General features: G+C 53.8%; 11 protein-coding genes across 11 annotated transcripts; 5 read left to right on the top strand and 6 right to left on the bottom strand.

The window, feature by feature from the left end:
• Positions 1 to 175: 175 nt before the first annotated feature.
• J4E90_008181 (uncharacterized protein) lies at positions 176 to 1,430 on the top strand (the record flags this gene model as incomplete). The annotated part of the gene is made up of 2 exons (XM_051437711.1): positions 176 to 658; positions 723 to 1,430. 2 exons carry the CDS (start codon positions 176 to 178, stop codon positions 1,428 to 1,430), a joined length of 1,191 nt encoding a protein of 396 aa, XP_051288522.1.
• Positions 1,431 to 2,351: 921 nt separating this feature from the next.
• On the bottom strand, positions 2,352 to 2,780 carry J4E90_008182 (uncharacterized protein; the record flags this gene model as incomplete). The annotated part of the gene is made up of 2 exons (XM_051437712.1): positions 2,352 to 2,611; positions 2,756 to 2,780. The coding sequence occupies 2 exons, from the start codon at positions 2,778 to 2,780 to the stop codon at positions 2,352 to 2,354; spliced, it is 285 nt and encodes a 94-aa protein (XP_051288523.1).
• A 375-nt stretch (positions 2,781 to 3,155) lies between these two features.
• J4E90_008183 (uncharacterized protein) lies at positions 3,156 to 3,965 on the bottom strand (the record flags this gene model as incomplete). Its single annotated transcript, XM_051437713.1, has 2 exons — positions 3,156 to 3,442; positions 3,962 to 3,965. The coding sequence occupies 2 exons, from the start codon at positions 3,963 to 3,965 to the stop codon at positions 3,156 to 3,158; spliced, it is 291 nt and encodes a 96-aa protein (XP_051288524.1).
• Positions 3,966 to 3,987: 22 nt separating this feature from the next.
• On the bottom strand, positions 3,988 to 4,569 carry J4E90_008184 (uncharacterized protein; the record flags this gene model as incomplete). Its single annotated transcript, XM_051437714.1, has 3 exons — positions 3,988 to 4,262; positions 4,387 to 4,440; positions 4,500 to 4,569. 3 exons carry the CDS (start codon positions 4,567 to 4,569, stop codon positions 3,988 to 3,990), a joined length of 399 nt encoding a protein of 132 aa, XP_051288525.1.
• A 346-nt stretch (positions 4,570 to 4,915) lies between these two features.
• Positions 4,916 to 5,841, bottom strand: J4E90_008185 (uncharacterized protein; the record flags this gene model as incomplete). Its single annotated transcript, XM_051437715.1, has 2 exons — positions 4,916 to 5,470; positions 5,527 to 5,841. The coding sequence occupies 2 exons, from the start codon at positions 5,839 to 5,841 to the stop codon at positions 4,916 to 4,918; spliced, it is 870 nt and encodes a 289-aa protein (XP_051288526.1).
• Positions 5,842 to 6,305: 464 nt separating this feature from the next.
• On the bottom strand, positions 6,306 to 6,947 carry J4E90_008186 (uncharacterized protein; the record flags this gene model as incomplete). Its single annotated transcript, XM_051437716.1, has 1 exon — positions 6,306 to 6,947. One exon carries the CDS (start codon positions 6,945 to 6,947, stop codon positions 6,306 to 6,308), a length of 642 nt encoding a protein of 213 aa, XP_051288527.1.
• Positions 6,948 to 7,764: 817 nt separating this feature from the next.
• On the bottom strand, positions 7,765 to 8,785 carry NUO31 (NADH-ubiquinone oxidoreductase 30.4 kDa subunit, mitochondrial; the record flags this gene model as incomplete). Its single annotated transcript, XM_051437717.1, has 4 exons — positions 7,765 to 7,821; positions 7,874 to 8,405; positions 8,454 to 8,587; positions 8,639 to 8,785. 4 exons carry the CDS (start codon positions 8,783 to 8,785, stop codon positions 7,765 to 7,767), a joined length of 870 nt encoding a protein of 289 aa, XP_051288528.1.
• Positions 8,786 to 9,139: 354 nt separating this feature from the next.
• Positions 9,140 to 11,777, top strand: J4E90_008188 (uncharacterized protein; the record flags this gene model as incomplete). The annotated part of the gene is made up of 4 exons (XM_051437718.1): positions 9,140 to 9,259; positions 9,321 to 9,433; positions 9,482 to 9,856; positions 9,914 to 11,777. 4 exons carry the CDS (start codon positions 9,140 to 9,142, stop codon positions 11,775 to 11,777), a joined length of 2,472 nt encoding a protein of 823 aa, XP_051288529.1.
• Positions 11,778 to 12,075: 298 nt separating this feature from the next.
• On the top strand, positions 12,076 to 14,969 carry J4E90_008189 (uncharacterized protein; the record flags this gene model as incomplete). The annotated part of the gene is made up of 2 exons (XM_051437719.1): positions 12,076 to 12,088; positions 12,334 to 14,969. 2 exons carry the CDS (start codon positions 12,076 to 12,078, stop codon positions 14,967 to 14,969), a joined length of 2,649 nt encoding a protein of 882 aa, XP_051288530.1.
• A 408-nt stretch (positions 14,970 to 15,377) lies between these two features.
• On the top strand, positions 15,378 to 16,868 carry J4E90_008190 (uncharacterized protein; the record flags this gene model as incomplete). Its single annotated transcript, XM_051437720.1, has 4 exons — positions 15,378 to 15,452; positions 15,503 to 15,559; positions 15,616 to 16,791; positions 16,842 to 16,868. The coding sequence occupies 4 exons, from the start codon at positions 15,378 to 15,380 to the stop codon at positions 16,866 to 16,868; spliced, it is 1,335 nt and encodes a 444-aa protein (XP_051288531.1).
• Positions 16,869 to 17,551: 683 nt separating this feature from the next.
• Positions 17,552 to 18,745, top strand: J4E90_008191 (uncharacterized protein; the record flags this gene model as incomplete). The annotated part of the gene is made up of 1 exon (XM_051437721.1): positions 17,552 to 18,745. One exon carries the CDS (start codon positions 17,552 to 17,554, stop codon positions 18,743 to 18,745), a length of 1,194 nt encoding a protein of 397 aa, XP_051288532.1.
• Positions 18,746 to 18,898: the final 153 nt, after the last annotated feature.

Here is an 18,898-nt window from a genome sequence, read left to right on the forward strand (position 1 = left end):
CGACTATAAAACCGCTCTTGCTCTGCCTTCCTGCCGAACGCCCCTCCGCTGCTTCCCTGCATAAGAAGGGACCATCGCTCCTGCTCGCGTGCAACCCTTACCGCCCTGACATCACTCTCGCACCTCCACCTCCACCTACCTCCGCGTCTGCTGCACCCCACACTCGACTGCCACGATGCACGACCCGTTCCCTTTCGCGCCGCCGGAGAGCCTGGTCAAATATGTACAGCCCGTCGCCGACTTCCTCAACATGAAGTCGCTGCCGCTGCACTTCCACGAAGTCGCGATAGCCTTCACGTTCTACCAGATTATCTTCAGCTACGGCGCCCCCGCCATCTCACGCTTCTTCTTCCCGCGGATATACGCCAACTTCACCGCGCGAACCAAACTCAACTGGGATGTGCACATCGTGTCATTTGTGCAGAGCACGCTGGTCTGCGGAATGGCGCTATGGGTCATGTGGACGGATAAGGAGCTGAATCAGATGGACTCGACGGAGCGCGTGCATGGATATACTGGAGCGTCTGGCTTGATCCAAGCTATGGCAGGAGGCTACTTCCTATGGGACTTGGTCATCACGTTGCAGAATGTCAAGGCATTCGGTACCGGCATGCTGTTCCATGCTATCTGTGCCCTCTGCGTATTCTCGCTGGGTTTCGTAAGTAGACCACGGTGCTTTCCAGAGCATATGGGAGCTATTCAGAGTACTGATCGTGTGACAGCGTCCCTTCGTGAACTACTACGCGTGCACCTTTATCCTCTACGAACTCTCCTCGCCCTTCCTGAACATCCACTGGTTCTGCGATAAGCTCAACATGACGGGCACCACTATCCAGCTCGTCAACGGCATAATCCTGCTATGCACCTTCTTCTCCTGCCGCATCGTGTGGGGATCCTACAACTCCATCCGCGTCTTTACCGACGTCTACCACGCCTACGCTGCCGGCGCATACAGGCACTCAGACCCAGACGTCGGAAAGCTATCGCAAAACACCACCCTTCACAACGCCGGCTTCAAACACGACATCCTCCGGTTCGCCGAAGGCCAAACTGTCCCTCTCTGGCTCATAACCGCCTACCTCGCCTCCAACATCATCCTCAACGGCCTGAACTGGTTTTGGTTCGGCAAGATGATCGAAACCCTGCGGAAGCGCTTCGACCCGCCCTTTGGCACAAAGACACAAGGCCCCGAGATTAAGGAGACTACACTGGAGATCCCGGATGATGAGAAGGTTCTCGTTGAGGGTATTCACGTCTCTACTCCTGGTGCGGTGGAGCGTGATGCCAAGGATTATATCCAAGTGACTGACCGGGCGGCTGTGTCGCTCGAGAAGAGCAGGACAGGCACGCATTTGGAGGTTGGGCAGACCGAGGTGAGGAGTCGGAATGCGGGACAGAGGGGAGGGCTGAGGGCTGCGCAGGCGGCGTAGGGGAATGAAGATCAGGAATGAGATGGGTGGGTCTGGGGTGTAAGTAACGTGTAAGGCATCATCTACCAAATCTACATATCACCAGGTTCTTTTACAGCATGGAAATCAGCTACTATCAGAGCCCTCATCATGTTCTTCACTTGCCTCCCCAAGATCTGTCCACCCCTCCTCCCGCATAGCCTTTTTAGTCTTCTTCATTAGCGTACGCAAGGCTCCAATCTTCCTACCCTTCTCCTGACCCAGAGCAATGGATATATCATGCACACGATGGAAACGTTCTTCCGCAAGCCTCAGCAGCTCCTTCGCTTGCGCAACTGATCTCCTTGCTGCCACGACTTCAGCATCGGCGTTCACATTGGCGGCGTGGTGATCAGGGTCGGGCATTCCCAACTCTTCCATCATGGTTTCGATGTTATGGACGAGAACGCCGTTGTCTGTGTAAGGATTAGGTTAGATCAGTAGCGTGCTTTGGCTGTGTTGGAATACGCAGGTGGCATGGGGATGGTTACTTACATTCATGTCTATCTTCATACGACAGCTGTGGGAGTTTGGAAAGGAACCATGCTGCTGTTGAGGAGGGGCTGGTTAGCTGGCACCTTTTTATGGCTACGGTAGCGGTTCTGCAAGAGGGGGGAGGGAAGGTTGCCTACTATCGATCTCGATGGTTGCGGGGAGTGGAGCTTCTTCGTCGTCGGACATTTTGGTTTCGGTTTATGAAGAGGGGCCTTGGGATGGAGATGTGGAAAGTAGTTTGGTGGATCAAGGTGCAATAGCGGATTGGTAGAAGAGAGACGGATCTGGGAAACTGCGAATAAGAGAGCGTAGTGTCATGAATGTATAGGCTGCGTGCGGTTTGCTATATAACCCGTCGATTGGTGTCATGACAGGTAGGTCGACAAACCGCAAACCCGCTGAATCCTCTCACTCTACGTTTTTCCGCCACAACGCTTGGTTGACCTTGCTCAGCAACTCCACCAAGCCTTCGTGCTTAGTATCATGTACTACCTTCTCGAGCTCGATCCGTTGCCTCTCTTCCTCTAGTTTCCCCTTCGCACGCTTTAGCTGCTCTTCCAGATCTTCGACACAATCCTTTTCCCGTTTGATGTAATCGTCGGATTTGTCAGTGATTGATTTTCTCTCGACAATGCTGTCTTGGACGTAGGAGCTCAGGGTTCGTTCATCTGTATGCGTATCAGAAATTTCGAGCTCCACGGGTAGCTATAAGGTGGACTGTGTGAGATGATAAAGTGAAGCGAGCGATGTCTAGGTACGGGTAGGTAGAAGAACGAACAGGGTGAGGAAAAGGAGGGGAGCTAGGCACGTACAGGCATTTCGATCTTTGAGAGTCATGTTGGGGAGATTGGAAGTGAACCATGAGCCTGTTTTTTGTTCGTTAGTCTGCTGCTTTGTCCTCGGAAAAGGAAGTTGCGGTAGCACTCACTGGATACGCTTGAACGAATGGGTGGGTTTAGGTGATCCGCATCTGTAATCATGGTTGGCGCTTTTCGCAAGTCGTTGGTGCTTTCCGGATGCCGCATATTAGATGCAGAGGTCAGATGTGAGTTTGTGACTGAGGGAGAGCTGACTGACAGAAGATTGATGGAGATTCTGAGCCAAGGAGTATCGCACTGCCGGAATATATGTGATGGCACTGCTTGCTATTTACTACGTCGGTCAATCAAGACAAAGGGTATGCGAACTGCAAACTCAGCTTGCTCTGTCCGTCTACAAGTGAGCAGCATCGGCCTCATTTGGCACATGATTCTGCACAATCTCCTCAACCGTCTCGACCAACTCCTGTAAGCCGTCATGTCTTGCAGCCTCCACCAACGACTCGAAAAACCTGGTCCCCAACTTCACCGCGAGCTGCACCACCGCACGCTGTTTTTCTTCGCCCTCTTCCATAGCGTCGGCTTGTGATTGAGCGAGTTCTATGGCTGCTTCCTCGCGTTCACACTGCTCAGCAAACTGTTGCAAGCTCTTGGCAAGGTACTTGTTCAGAACGATAAGGCCTATACATGTGTTAGAATGCGTCGATGGCGACTTTGCGAGGAGCGAGACGATATAGGCTGAGTGGTGTACGTACGTTGTTCTTTAGTACGTCGCGATTGGGTCTGGAGGAAATCCAAGTAGTCTGTCACTGTTTTACGGTATCGAGTCAGCAAGTCGTTGGCTTTTCTAGGAAGGGACTTTGGGGGCTTTGTTACGAGAGAGCTTATCCCCCTGGGGCATGTAGATTTGCAGGCCTGGTGGCTGTTCTTGTTCGGCCATGTTGATCGAATTGTTTGGAGATACTTAAGCGATATGTCTGGTATGATGTCCTTTGGGTGTGTGATGGATGGAGTGAAGATGTTGGTAAGTACATGACACTGGTGTATGCGGTCGCATATATACTTGCGATACTTATTAGTTAGTACTGGAGGTGCTTGGTGAACAAACACAAACTCGACCTCATGATGGATTCAATAGGCTTTCTGGCTTGCTACTCGTTACATCGATCTACCAAAACAAGGAGCACGCAAGCCACGCACCCATCGTGCTCATGTGCCTTCTCAATCTAAATTCCCCCACCCTCATCCGTGAGCTCCTCAACCCTCCTAACCAACTCCATGAGACCCTCATGCTTAGCATCACTGACAGCCTTCTCAACTAGCAGCTTCCACCTCGTCATTCTCTCATACTCCCTCGCCGCATCGACCTCGTGTTCCGGGTGTTTACCTTCAAGTTTCTGAAGTTTCTGTAGTACGAATTCGGAGATTGTGGTGTTGCGTGCTTGTTGCAATGCATTCTCTGCAGCGCTTTCTTTGATGTGGAAGCGGAGGATGCGGAGGTCTGTGGGATGGGTGAGACTGGTTTATAAGGACAGAAGGTCGGGGTATAGGGAGGTAGAGTGATAGGCTAAAGGAAAAGAGATGGTGGAAGGAGGGTGCATAGGTGAGCTGGATGGTGGACGTACAATCTTCTCTGTCTTGACGGGACGTCTTCTTGAGCTTGTCTAGAAGCCATTGGCCTGCTTGGTCAGAGAACTGGTACGTCTTGATTGGGAAATAGCTTTGGGGTTGAACTTACTAGAGATGGCGGGTTCTACCGTAGCTTGCGCACTTGTTGGCTGCACACTTGGCGGTGGTTGTCCTGACATTCTCTGGTCGTGTGGGTGGGGAGGAATGTGAAAGATGTGAGGGGGTGTATCGGAAAACATGAGTATACATATCCTGATGTCTCTGCTTGTTGGTAATGAAGACGGTTGTTAGGCAAACACAAACTTGATAGATCCATTGCAATTGTACTCAGTAGCCTGTCTTCCCAGCTACATAGATATCTTCCGTAGTTGATGTATACCGTACAAACCAATGTAGCCGCCTAGGTAAGACCTCTCACCCCCAATATCACTTTCAAAACACTCCGGGTATATCCTCGCTCGCTCAAGTAACTCCATGTAAACACTACACCTGTCTTTTAGCCGCCTCGTCCATCCGTCACTTCACTCAACTCGACATAGCGCCAAGCTTCTTCGGAGTGCCCTTTGAGGGCCGCCTCTTCCCCTTTCCCTTTCCTTTTGCACCCTTGCCCTTGGTCAGCTTAGCCTCAATGATCTCAGCCTTTTCGTAGACAAGGATAATGGCGTTGATGACATCACCCTTCTGCAAAGCGGGATCCTTGTCGTCGCCTTGGTCTTCTTCAGTCCGAAGGGCGACCGCCTCTTCAAGTACCTCGAGGACGAGACGAGATTGGCCCTGAGTGAAGCCTGCGAGGATGCTTAGGACAGCCAGTGTGGACGGGTCGCAGGGCTTGCTGCTGGACTTGGCGGCGGCGGGCTTCATGGACGTAGGAAGGAACTGCTCGACAGCGACGCCCCAACATTTCTCGATGTGGTCCTCGTCTTCGGCAACACTTGACGTAGTTGAAGTTGCGGAATCCAAGGCGTCAATGTCGGCCTCAACAGGCTTGTACTCGCGTGTGATACGCATCTTATTGCGAGATGCAGGCTTCTGCTTGTTCAGGCTGATGATGTGTAGGCACTTGTCGAGATCACATAATTCCTACATCCTGGTTAATAACTTCGCTTCATCGTTGATAGAGATCATTGTATACTTACTTCCCACCCAAGACCATAACACTCAACGTCTGGGTCGACATCGTTGCCCTCCTGGCCGTCATACAACACCCACTCGGATGGCGAATCGGGTAGCATAACCTCCATGGCGCTGGCCGCTACTAATACCCGCTGGTCTTCTTGGAGGGTACTTGGTTCCATGATTCGTTTGGCTTCGGTAGTGTAGAGCGCCGCGTACTTGATGTCGAAGGCAAGTCGTACACTTGGTAGAACTTGCTCGAGAGACTGGAATGGCGTGATGAAGAAGTCCTCGACGGTCTTCTTCGTGGACGGGCAGTGTAGCTGAACGTTGACCATGGTCGCAGAATCGCTGAGGGTATTGAACTGAATGACTATTCTTGTCGAAGAGGAAGCGTGGATCAAGAGACAAGAATCGATGAGGATATATAGCCCAGAGGTCAGTGCGCTCTCTAGGCAGGCGCAGTGAGTTTGCTTTGATCAATGAATGAGAGAAACCATCGCTTACGCTCGGCTGACCCTTTTCACGAGCCAGTGGTGGCTCACTTGACTCTCCTGGAAGCAGACTTGGGTCATGTCGTACTCACTGCAGTCGTAAGATATGGATTTGATAGCCTTATTGAGCAAAATACATGCGGGGAAGTTCGTATATATGGAGGTAAACGATATCAGATTGAGATATGTACTGGCTATTCACGCGTCACTGCGACTTATACACTATCTACTGTTTGCTGTCAGGTACTATCGCAACCGCAGGTGACGACATCACGTACCTTAACAAACGTCCAGCTCACACACCTCCCTTACACGTGATTGAGAGTCTCGATCTCCAGACCGTCCTTGAACTCCGCCTCAAGCATCCCATCGCCACCTGCCGTGGTCGGGCGACAAACGTATCCTGCGATACTGACGCTCCATCGCTCATACTCCTCCGCAAGAACCCAGGTGACCTCTCTCAACGGCTGCCTGCTGACCTCCTTGCCAGCCTCATCCTTGATGATCCAGTAAATCCAAAGACTGTTACCGAGCGCATCGCTCTCCCTCCTCGCCTCAATGGTAGCACCAGGCATAGTACCGTTCTTGAACTCAGGCATGGGTGTAAGCGACCAGTCAGCCCAAGCATCACAGCCAACGGTCGCGACGTAGGGCTTTCCGTAATAGAACTCGATGCCAGTCTTGATCCATTTGGTTTGGTTGTCTGGAACACCTGGCTTGGTGACATGCAGCAAGAGGCCGGCTTGGTCGTATTGGCGGAGTTGGTCGGATGGTGGAAGCTCGAACGACAGCTGCGCTCGCTGAAAGTTCTTCAGAGTGTAGGTTGGGAGCTGCTCTGGGTAGGTCGATGCATTGAAGGCGTTGTGCATGGGAGGCTTGCGCCAGATGTCAGTGTTTGGTGGAGCCGAGAGGCTGAAAGGCTTGATGGTTGTGGTAGTCGTGTTGGACATGGTGACTGCGGCTGTGGCTGTAGCTGCGAGGAAAGAGAGAATGGAGGACTTCATCTTGGTGATGCATGTTAATCTATGGAATCCTGATTGTATTTATACCTTGGCGCAGTGATGCAAGACAGCTCTACGGGTGTGACGACGGCGATTACTGCTAAAGTATGGTAACGCATGCGATTGGCTGGAAGTCGGAAGTACGGTAGAACGTCGGTATGATACAGCTGGATGAATGTGATGGCGGTGGAGCAACCCATGCTCAAGAGCCCACTCAGGATACCAAAGGAGATTACCCCGAAGCCTCCTCATCCTGGGATGTCGGCATGTTGCGATGCAGACGGGGAAAGCGGGGTACTGTTCCGGGTGAGAACGTGCAAGATTTGACTTCCGATGGGTAGCTATGGTGGTTCGTCTTACACATCAAGCCATGCTACGGCAGATCATGCAAGACGTTGTCTAGCGGGTACCGATGTTTACCCGACAAGTGGGAACTGACGGAGGAAGGTGCAGTGCTAGGCGCTTCCCTGATTGGGCGGGGAAATGCGAGATCTGCTTGGCATGAGTATCGAGACTTCAAATACGAAATACGAGACACGATCGGGCTGCAGTAGTCGGACACGTGCCTAGCATGGCTAATTCCATCTGAAAGTCTTGTGAATCTTACTCCGACGTGCAACCTGGATTGTGCAGATTCAAAAGCGCCGACAAGTGAAGCAACTACACCGAGCAGATCATCACAGCAGCTGGTATACGTTGTGGGCCATCGGATGTTGTACAAGCACGTTCATTCGCAGGTATATACAATCCAAAATCTCTAAATCTTCTATTTCTTTTGCTCTCCCTCCTTGGGAGGCTCTGGCTTTGGTGTTGGAAGCTTGAACTACGTGTCTGTTAGAGGTTGAGTCGAGAATGTGGTATGAAGGATAGCTTACGTTCTCCGGCTTGAGATCATCACCAGGACCGACCTGCTCCCATGCTGATGAGCCACCACGGAAGTTCCTGAAAGCCTGTGTCATCTCCAGGGGTTCTACGACAATCCTCTTCTTCTCCTCGTCGTATCGGATCTCAGTGTATCCAGTCATGGGGAAGTCCTTTCGCAGTGGGTGGCCGTCGAAACCGTAGTCGGTCATGATTCGCCTCAGATCCGGGTGTCCAACGAAGAAGACACCAAACAGATCGTAGACCTCACGTTCGTACCAGTTGGCACCATCGTAGAGATCGCACAGACTGGGTACTGGAGTGGCCTCATCCGCGTACGTCTTGACCCTCAGGCGCGAGTTGTGACGGATGCTGAGCATGTTGTAGACGACCTCGAAGCGCTGGTCCTTGGTGGGGTAGTCGACGGCGGTGATATCTGAGATTTGTGTGTACTCTGCGGCGGTGTGGTACTTGAGGAAGGTAAAGGTGGGGATGATGCCGGCGGGCGGGACGTAGATGGTCAACTCATCCTTCCAAACGGAGAATCTTGGGCGTGGTCAGACGGTAGTTACTCCCAGATGTGGATTGACATACTGCTGGACGTATTTCGGCAGACATGACATGATGTACTGGCCATATTTGTGCAGAGCCTCGCCCTTCTCTTTGTAGTGGTCGGCCGGGTTCACAATCGCGCGCTTGAGCGTGACGGTCTCGTCGCGGGGGGCAAACTGCGATCACATTAGAAACCACGTCTTCGCCATATCATGTGACATGCGCACCCTCATGTTTGGCGTTTCCGATTCGGGACCCGCGACTTCCTTTGCCCGGAGAGCCGTGGAGGCAAAGGTGCGAACTGCATGGCGGGAGGAGCCCGAGGCGCGGACGGCGGCGCCCAATGGCCGGCCGACAGCTAGCCGCATAGCCATTGTGTGCGGTGAGAGAGTGGTGAGGCTACGCGATGTAGCAGGTGAGGGCGACTGCGGGTGGTGATGTCGTCGACGTCGTCGAGTTCGCAGCTCCCACCCGCAAATGCGCGCTTATGTAAGTCGCTAGCGTTAAGCGGAACCTGGTGTGCCATCGCGCAGGTGCAGCCTCTTAACCCCCATCACCTCCTGTGGATCCCTCTTCCAGCGACAGCGACACTCCGGCCGGCGTTTATTTGTACTTCCGCGGTTTCCTTACTGACCTCTCGTCCCGACCCCCCAGGTCTCGTCTCACCCCACGTATCTCTACTTTGAGCGCCACCCGCTCTCAACAACACATCGCAACCACACACCACCATGTCTCGACTGCAGCAGGACCAGTTCGTCGACGATGACGAGGAGGAGTGCTGCCCGCTCTGTGTCGAAGAGTTCGACCTCTCGGACAGGAATTTCCGCCCCTGCCCATGCGGCTACCAAGTACGCCTTTGTGCCAAAACTCGGTGAACCACCTCGAATCCCATGCTGACCCACGTGCCAGATATGTCAGTTTTGCTACAACAACATCAAGACGACCATGAACGGACTGTGTCCCGCCTGCCGCCGCCCCTACGATGACTCCACGATCGAGTGGAAGACCATCTCCCCCGAAGAGTGGGTCCCCTGCACCTTCCATCCCTAAACACATCTGACACTGCCCAGGATGGCACAACACAAGCAGCTCATCGCGCAGAAGGCCAAGAAGAACGCGCAGATACGACAGAAGGAAGCACAAAAGGCCGAAGCCGACTCTCTCAGCCGCAAGCACCTGTCGGGTCTGCGTGTCGTCCAGAAGAACCTCGTATACGTGACCGGTCTCACGCCGACGATACGCGAAGACGAACTCCTCAAGACCCTTCGTGGAGACGACTATTTCGGCCAGTACGGCAAGATCCTCAAGATCGTCGTCAGCAAAGCCAAGGAGAACGCGCAGCATCAACAGTCGGTGGGTGTTTATGTGACATTCGCTCGCAAGGAAGATGCAGAGAAGTGCATCAATGCTGTCGACGGTTCTCAGAATGGCGAGAGGACTTTAAGGTATGTGAATCTCTATCCATGCACACGTGTCATGTAACAAGCTCACGTTTCTTGCAGGGCTCAATTTGGTACTACGAAGTACTGCTCGGCGTACCTCCGCGGCGAGACCTGCAATAACCGCAATTGCATGTTCTTGCACGAACCCGGCGAAGATAACGACAGCTTCACTCGCCAAGATCTCTCCATGATGAACTCAATCCAGACGCAACAACCGTCACAATCGTCTACGTCTCGAGCCGCGCCCCCCGCCCACCAGGGTCCTGCTGTCGCTGCCGCGATCCCGATGCATCGACAGGATAGTACCGATACGTCGAGCTCGATATACGAGGCGCCCGGTTTGCCTGCAACCGCTAGCTGGGGAAGTAAGGCGTTGCTGGAACGCCGAGCCAGCCGATCCACCGTCGCTTCGAACAACGCCAGTCCCATGGTCACGAATGCTGTTCCCGCGCAACCACCCAAACCATCGAAGGCAGCTGAGCCACCAAAGAAGAAGGGCAAGGACAAAGAAAAAGAAAAAGAAAAAGAAAAGGAGAAAGAGAGGGAAAAGGAGAAGGCTGCACAAGCATCGAAAGCTGCCACCCCGCCGCCTGCTCCGACCCCCGCACCCGCCGCCCGCCCTCCGAAGCCTCGCGACAATGGTATTCACGATTTACTGAAGGTCATCTGCTCGCCAGACTTTAAGTTCGTCTTCTCGAGCGCCGTTCTGTCGGAGGAAGAACTGAAAGCTGTCACCGAGTTCCCTCAACTCCTGGATCCTAATGGCGGTGCTAAGCGTCGTGCCATCAAAGAAAAGAAGGAGAAGGAACTGGCACTGCAGCGCGAGGTTGAAGCGGAAGCTGTTGCTGTAGCAAAGGCAGCGTCCCAGCAAGCCCCAGCTGCTGAGCGTGAAGACAACGAAGCAACGGCTGGCGGCAGCTTGCAGCTAGGCGGAGAGCCCGAAGACGGTCCCGAGACAAGCACCAACCACCTCAATCAACACGCGATTGCACCACCTGGTCAGCAAGGTTTTGGAGGCAGCCTTTTCGGACAGAACACGCCTTTGGCCGAGGACTTCAGCAGCCTGGGACTGAGCAACAGAGGCCTTACACCACAGCAACAGCAGCAGCTGTTGCTCTCCAACTTCAAGTCTGGCACCCAAGCCACGGGCCTACTGAACAACATGCCAAGTGCTCAGCATCCTCAACAGCAGAATGCCTCTAGCCACACCAGGCACACTTCACGCTTTAGCTTCGCCAACGACAGCGCTTCCGCTTCTGCGAATGTGCAGCCTGTCGCAAACCAGAAGCTGATGAGCCAGCAAAACTCGATGATGCCCAAGAATGCCAATCAATTCAACCCCATGTCTCAGCATCAGCAGTTGAGTGGGCAGTTCTTCACCAACGTGCAGGGACCCCCTCCAGGACTCAAGCCTACTGGCACACCCCCGGTCAGCGGGACTGGCATGTTCGGCCAAGGCCACGGTTTCGCTACTGGTGGTCTACCCTACGGGGCTGGCGCAACGGCGAGAAACAACAATGATGCCATGTATCAGGACCTGCTCCGCAGCCGTAACATGGACGGTGGTGCTAGACTAGCTGATGCTGGAAAGCGTGAGTCAATGTTTCCTTCTTTCCTTAATCAACATCCTTCAACTTCCACACCTGCCCCTGCCCCTGGCCTCCTCAGCTTCCCTTATGGACCTTCGCCTGGAGCTTACCAGGAGTCTGGTTCGCAGAAATCCAAGAAAAAGGGCAAGAAGCATAGGCATGCCAACACTTCCTCCTCTGGGGGTGGCGGTCTTGCCGATGTCCAAGACCCGAGTATCTTGCAGGCGAGGCTGCACCAAGGCGGAATAGCCGGGCAGGGCATGTATGGTCAAGGCCAAGGTGGTTTCTCTTCGCTCTATTCCAACAACAACTACGGCGGCGCTGGACGATGGTAGTCACTTTCATTCTGCACTCGGGTCGGCCTCGCGGCTTGACATTTTGTCTTAGTACTTTACTTCAATGATGGCTGCATGGCGTTTCGGATTTACGGCGAATGCATCGGCACATATCCAGTGCTTCGACACTGGATCGCCTGGCGTTATGATTTGGACTGCACGGATTTTGTCAAAGCATATGGCCCCGGCATGTCTTCACGGCACCTATACCTTCTCATTTCTTTTCATTTTCTGTCATGATTTGGTGGATTGCGCTGTCCTGCCGCTGCAAAGGTTGGCTTCTCTCGTCGTCTTCGTCATGGCCATCGCATGTACGTAACTACCCCTCCTGCCGCATCATGTCGGCATGCTTACTTTCTAATAGAGAGATGGCCTGTTCACTGTTTTCTTGCCCACCAAGTGACGAAGATGTTCGAGAGACGACTTTGCAACATGATGTACCTTACGCTTTTGTCAACCCATCCTGACCATCGTCTGGCGGCCGCCGTACTTAGATCATGACTTCGCTTTTGTCAATTTACACTTTGAAGATTCTAGTGCTGACGTAGTATTGCAGATGATGGATCTTTGAGTGTAGAGGAACAGGCATCTATCAACGTCGATGCACTTGTTAACGACAGCGACAATGAGCCAACACGGCCCGCTCCAAGCACTCCACTAAGCGGCCAATTCTTCGAGCATCCTCGCCGATCGACTCCTACTATACCGCCTGGCTTCACAGTACCAGCAATTCCCAAAGCAGTCCTCGAAGAGTCACGTTCGCGTGCTGGATCTCGACCAATGTCTCGTACTACATCTTCGACCATCATACCGGCCGTGCCTGTTGTACCTGCCACGCCGCTTCCCAACTCAACTCCCAACAAGAATACCAAGGGCAAGCAGAAGAGTGAGATTATCCAACCTGCGACTCCTGCAGCAGCACCTAGTGCGACCACAGTCTCCAAGCCTTCACCTGCGCCTATGACGCCCTCAAGAACAACGACCAGGGAAGCAGTTGTTGTTCCCCAGACACCCAAGGAACCCACACCTAGAGAGGCTTCAAAAGCAGTTAAAGAAGATGTTTTGCAGACACCGAAGTCCACACCAGACGCCAAGAAGTCGATGGCGGAAACGATCAGCAAGGACACGCCAAAATCGAAGGGTGCCTCTAAGAAAACTCAAGCTGCAGTTCAGACCACCCCGAAGAGAGAGCCGCAGAAAGAGACAGCGCGCACTCCTGCGGCGACTGCGACACCTCCAGCTTCGACCAAGCGACAGCCTCCTGGCAAACTCGATATCCAAGCAGCAACGAAATTGCCGGTTGAAGCAAGTTCTCCCGCTCCAAACTCATCCAAAGCAGAGTCTCAGCCAAAAAGCAGTCGTTCTGTGCCAACAACATCAGCCGGTTCTGTACCTCCAAGTCCCGCCGCAGCGGTGACTGGATCGCCAATCAAGCGCGCGGGTGCGCCGAGGACTTTGCGTGTCGTCGCAACACCAAAGACAGAAGTGCCACCGCCTGTTTCGGCGGCATCACAACCGTCCTTGCCTCAGATCCCAACGGTCGACAAGCTTCGGTCTAGGCAAGCGAGTATCGCTTCAGTCAACATACCAGGCACGCCAAGCGAAATCATATCGGACACTGCTTCAGTTACTTCTACATCGTTTTCCAGGGCCAGCTCACCGCCTCCGATCGGCGGTAAGGTCGGGACTGCGCCTGTTAGGAAGAAGACAAAGTCACAAGCCAAGAAGGATAGACAAGAGCGAAAGAAGCAGATAGAAGAAGAAATACTGGAAGACAACAAGTCGGATGTTGAGGTAATGCAAGCTCCAATCATTGGGCGCAAGAAGAAAGCCAAGAAGCCGACAACAAACGCCAAACCTATTGCCGCTGCCTTCAAGAGTCAGCCAGCCTCGCCTAAGCCAGCTACTGTTGAAGAGGAACAACCTGAAGTGCCGACAGTGGCCTCACGGAGAGTCTCGTCAGCGAAGATCTCGGCAACAGCAACGCCTGAACCGGAGCCGGAGCCCGAACAGCCCAAGGAGAAGCGGGAACATTCAGCCCACTCGATCATGGCTGACTTGCAGCGCACGGGCGAGCTCCTTGCATCGACCCTTGAGTTCTTCAAACCGTTGTCTTCGTCACTCGCCCATGCTACCCGCTCGACTCAGAACGGTAATGTGTCTACACCTCCGGATCTGAAGCTGCACTTTTCCCAAGCCGACCTCGAGGCGCTTGCGAAGAAGAAGCCAGTACGTCTGAACAGCCAGGACGCAAAGCCAGACTCCAGGACTCTGATTACACCCAACGGCAAGTTCTTCTGGGGGTTGACTGAGGAGCTTGAGAACAAGGCACTTGAGCTTGAGAAGCACATCGAGGAGCTCAAAGGCCACGCCCGCTTCCACCCTCGTAAGCAGAATGCACACGGTCACAGTGTGCCTACTTCGGCGCATTCAAATGACGTCCTCCCAGCTATCGCCACTGCACTCAAGGAGGCAGGTAAGAAGCTGAACACCAACGGCGGACAGCAGATGCCGCGACTGGACAACTCTTCTGGACTTCTCGGTTCGACGAACCTTCCCTTGCCACCGGTACAGGGACAGGACGCGTCCATGCCCCAGGTCCCTCCCCCACAACAGCAGCAAACACCCGCAGATGCCGGCGCTTACCTAAATCAATACGTTCTCCCGAAGACAGACAACCCACCGCCAAACCAGCCACGTCCCGAGATGGCGGCTGTTGGTGGCGCACCTGGGGCCGGAACAGCGAACATCTCTGTCAACTCGAACCGACTAGCCAAAGCGGCCAAAGCAGTGGTTGAGGGAGGAGCGGTAGGAAGCACAGAGATAGACGGCATGGGATTGATGGCGGCTGACAGGCTTGGCGGCGTGTTTGTGCAGGGTCTCGAAGCGCTCGTGGGTGCTGGACTTGGCTACCAGTCTTCACAAGAGTTCGGCCTTGACGGCAACGGCAACATCACCTTTGGAAATGGAGGCGGAAGCGGACTAGATATGCAGGGGCTGATGAACGCGATTGAGACGACAGCTGGGATGGGTGGATATGGCAACACAAGGCGAGGAAGAGGTAGTGTGCTGACTATGGAAGAGGCGGAGCAGGCCATGCATGCGGCGAGGAGGGAGCATGATGTGTTGGAGAAGAAGCTCAACGCGCTGATCAAGAAGAACAAGAAGCTTGCGACTGGCGTAGGAAAGTAGTGGTGGTATGGAGTCGATGGGAATCCCCAATATGTATACCTGGGTGGTAGGAGGTTTCGACAGGTGATATGTTTAGCAGCTATCACTAAATCCAAATTACTATTTTGGTAGCAGAATTGTTAGCATCGTGACATCGTATCTGCGCGACGGATTTAGCTTGCTCGTATTCCCTCACGGCTGGCGTGTGAAAAGGGATGAAGTCGACATGCACCTGACGATGCGCCGACGCCCCGATTCGCCAGGGCGCCTCACCGCCAACGCCAACGTGGGCTGGATTTCCAGGGTCCACCAACTGGTTCCTGAAGGCCAGATTCGCAATTGTACTCACTGCACCTTTCTTCTGATCTTGAGACATCCCGACAATCTCTTGATTCCAGCTTGCTTTTTCACACCCAAAACTACGCCACTATGAGTCTGCAACCGCCTTCCCTCTCCATGAGGCCCAAGTCTCCGTCTGGAGGCTCGACCAAGGCCGTCATTCTGGTAGATACTGCCCACAACACCGACACAGCCATGTTTACTCACCAGACTAGGTCGGAGGCCCTTCTCGCGGCACACGCTTCAGGCCTCTGTCTATGGAACTGCCCAAGGTACGCGACGACGCGAAATAGAAAGCCCCAGGGCATCCCCGCTAACGCTGCTCCAGCCGCTCTTCCCCATCGCCGGCCACCCCATAATTGAGCACTGCTTCCGCGCCATCACAAACGTCCCCGAGATCAAGGAGGTCTTCATCGTCGGCTACTACGAGGAGTCCGTCTTCCAGCAGTTCATCAACGCCGTCTCGACCAGCTGGCCGCACCTGAGCGTTAAGTACCTCCGCGAATACCAGGCATTGGGCACGGCGGGCGGTCTCTACCACTTCCGCGACGTCATACTGAAGGGCAGGCCCGAGAAGCTGTTCGTGCTCAACGCCGATGTCTGCTCCTCGTTCCCGCTGGTGGAGATGCTCAAGCTGTTCGAGGACAAGGATGCGGAGGCGGTAATGCTGGGTACGCGGGTCGCCAACGACGCCGCCTCCAACTTTGGATGCATTGTTTCAGACGCGCACACGAAGCGCGTGCTCCACTACGTCGAGAAGCCTGAGTCGCACATCTCCAACCTCATCAACTGCGGCGTCTACCTCTTCGCGACCGAGTGCATCTTCCCCGCCATCCGCAGCGCCATCAAGCGACGGACCGAGCGCCCACGGCTGCTGTCGTACCCCTCCTCCGAGAACCTCGAATCCTCCTTCTACCAAAACGACGACGACGATGACAACAAGGAGAATGCCGTTATTAGGTTGGAGCAAGACGTCCTGTCTGACATCGCCGACAGCAGGCAGTTCTTCGTCCTCGAGACCAAGGACTTCTGGCGCCAGATCAAGACCGCCGGTTCTGCCGTGCCAGCGAATGCTCTGTACCTCCTGAAGGCTTTCCAGGCGGGCTCAGAAGAACTCGCCGCCCCCTCCGCAAACATCCTACCCCCCGTCTACATTCACCCCTCCGCGCAGATCGACCCAACTGCCAAGATCGGCCCCAACGTCTCCATTGGCCCCCGCGTCGTCATTGGCGCTGGTGTACGTGTCAAGGAGTCTATCGTTCTTGAAGACTCGGAGATCAAGCACGACGCATGCGTCTTGTACACCATCATCGGCTGGCACAGCAAGGTCGGTGCTTGGGCGCGTGTCGAGGGCACTCCTACCCCCGTTACCAGCCACACCACCAGCGTCATCAAGAACGGCGTCAAGGTCCAGAGCATCACCATCCTCGGAAAGGAGTGTGCTGTTGCTGATGAGGTTCGCGTGCAAAACTGTGTTTGCCTGCCCTACAAGGAGCTCAAGAGGGTAAGTCAATCAACATCTGAGTTCTCAGCGTGTGCTAACGTGTTGTACAGGACGTCTCAAACGAGGTCATCATGTAAATGATCACGGTTGGTAACAGCGTGTTACTAGTCAGCAGTGCGTGATGATGCGATACAGGTGCATCTATAGAAATTAATCATGATGCGATGCATGACATGTGGTCACTGGATAGAGCGATATACCACTATACTTGAAATGAAGCCACGATGATAGCCAGAATGATCTTGCACCTTGTGTTTACACGTGTACAGATGCGTTTCTTTGGGCACTGCTTTCTGCTGCCATGCATTGTTTGGCCGCAAGCTGATTGACGTGCACCATGCGTGTGGTGGAAGATCTTAATCATGAAGAAACAGCGTGTGTAGTCATCAACTTGATCAATTCCTGCGTGGTAGCATGATCTGGATGCATGTCTACCACTATTGCGTCCCGACTTGAACATGCTCAGGTGCCCTAGAAAAACCGCGTCTAGTCTCGATCAGGCATCGCCAACCGAACATCCAACATCTCGACCTTTCCAATCCAACACACCTTTGTACCAACTTGCCAACCTCATCAAACTTTACACGTAGTGCTCATACAGAATCATACATAGTTGCTAACTTCATCTCAGGCCGATTGATTGCGAATTACTAAGACCGCTATCGGGTCTGAGTCAGAGGCAATTCGATCCATCATCAATCTTTGAGTTGACAGAGTGCCTGCAAACCAAGGAAGAGACGGTCATTCGAAAGAAGACATAATGTCAGATATGAATAAAGTCTCCTATTCAGCAGGGGATGGACATCTAAATGGCACCACATCCACATCTCCCACAGACCTCAACCCCACTCCCGACTCCGGCTCCCGCTACAATAAGCCCATCGCCGCGGCCCAAAAAGATGGACTGCCTATAATCGACATATCGCCCTTCATGGACCCCTCCTCCTCGCAAGAAGCTCGTTCCACAACCGCCTCCGCCATAAACGCCGCCTGCATAAACTACGGCTTTTTCTACCTAACCGGCCACGGCATCCCCACGACCAAACTCGACGAAATCATCAACTTGGCGCGTGACTTCTTTTCTCTACCGCTCGAAGAAAAGAACAAGATCAAGCGCTTCGACGCCGGCAGCCCAGAAGGAGGCGACGGCGCACGCGGCTACCAGGGGCTGGGCGAAAACGTGACGGGCGGGCTGCAAGACATGCAAGAAGCCATTGACTGGTACCGAGACTGGCCCGCCGAGAAACAGGAACCAGGCGATGGCGGACCAGGCAGCGTGAAGAGCCTTCAAGGAGTCAATCTATGGCCTGAGAAACCCGAACAACTCAGACCCGTATACGAAGAATACATCTCGCGTGTCAAGAAAGTCGGCGAAGCACTCGTCCACGCTATGGGCGTAGCGCTAGATCTCGGACCACCACCGAGTGAAGGCGCAACAGAATCAACGCAAGACGAAGAGATCTTCCTGCGTAACTGCTCCGACTCCTTCTGGGTCATGCGCATGATCGGTTATCCACCCCTCACAACCCCCATCTCCGGCGACGACAACATCGACCAATTCTCCTGCGGCGCCCACACAGACTACGGTTGCGTGACCCTCCTTCTCACCGACCCCACGCCCTCCTCCTTGCAAGTCCTGCTCAAAGACGGGACCACATGGCTGAACGCGGACCCGCTCCCCGGCGCCTTCGTTGTCAACATCGGCGATATGATTGAGCGGTGGACGAACGGGTTGTGGAAGAGTACTAAACACCGGGTTATTCATAGGGGGGAGAGGTATAGGGTTAGTGTGCCGTTTTTCTATGAGCCGAATTTTGAGGCGTGGGTTGAGCCGTTGGGGAAGTGTGTGGAGAGGACGGGCGGGAAGGGCGGGTATGGGAAGGGGAGGTATGGAGATCATTTGCTGGGGAAGGTTAGTGGGAATTTTTATTATAGTATGAGGACGGATTGGTGAGGGGGGTTGGGGGGTGTGGGGTGTGGGGTAGGGAGGGATGAGTAGGATAGCATTAGATATTGCTGTGTGTATACTGCTAGCTTTGCAATTATCGTTTGCTTTCATTACAGGTGTCACAGATTGCATTGATATGGACTTGGTTGAATGTCTGAT

This window comes from Alternaria incomplexa (genome assembly GCF_024043165.1).
Source record: "Alternaria incomplexa strain BMP 0042 chromosome Unknown scaffold_12, whole genome shotgun sequence".
In the NCBI taxonomy this organism is placed as follows: Eukaryota; Fungi; Ascomycota; class Dothideomycetes; order Pleosporales; family Pleosporaceae; genus Alternaria; species Alternaria incomplexa.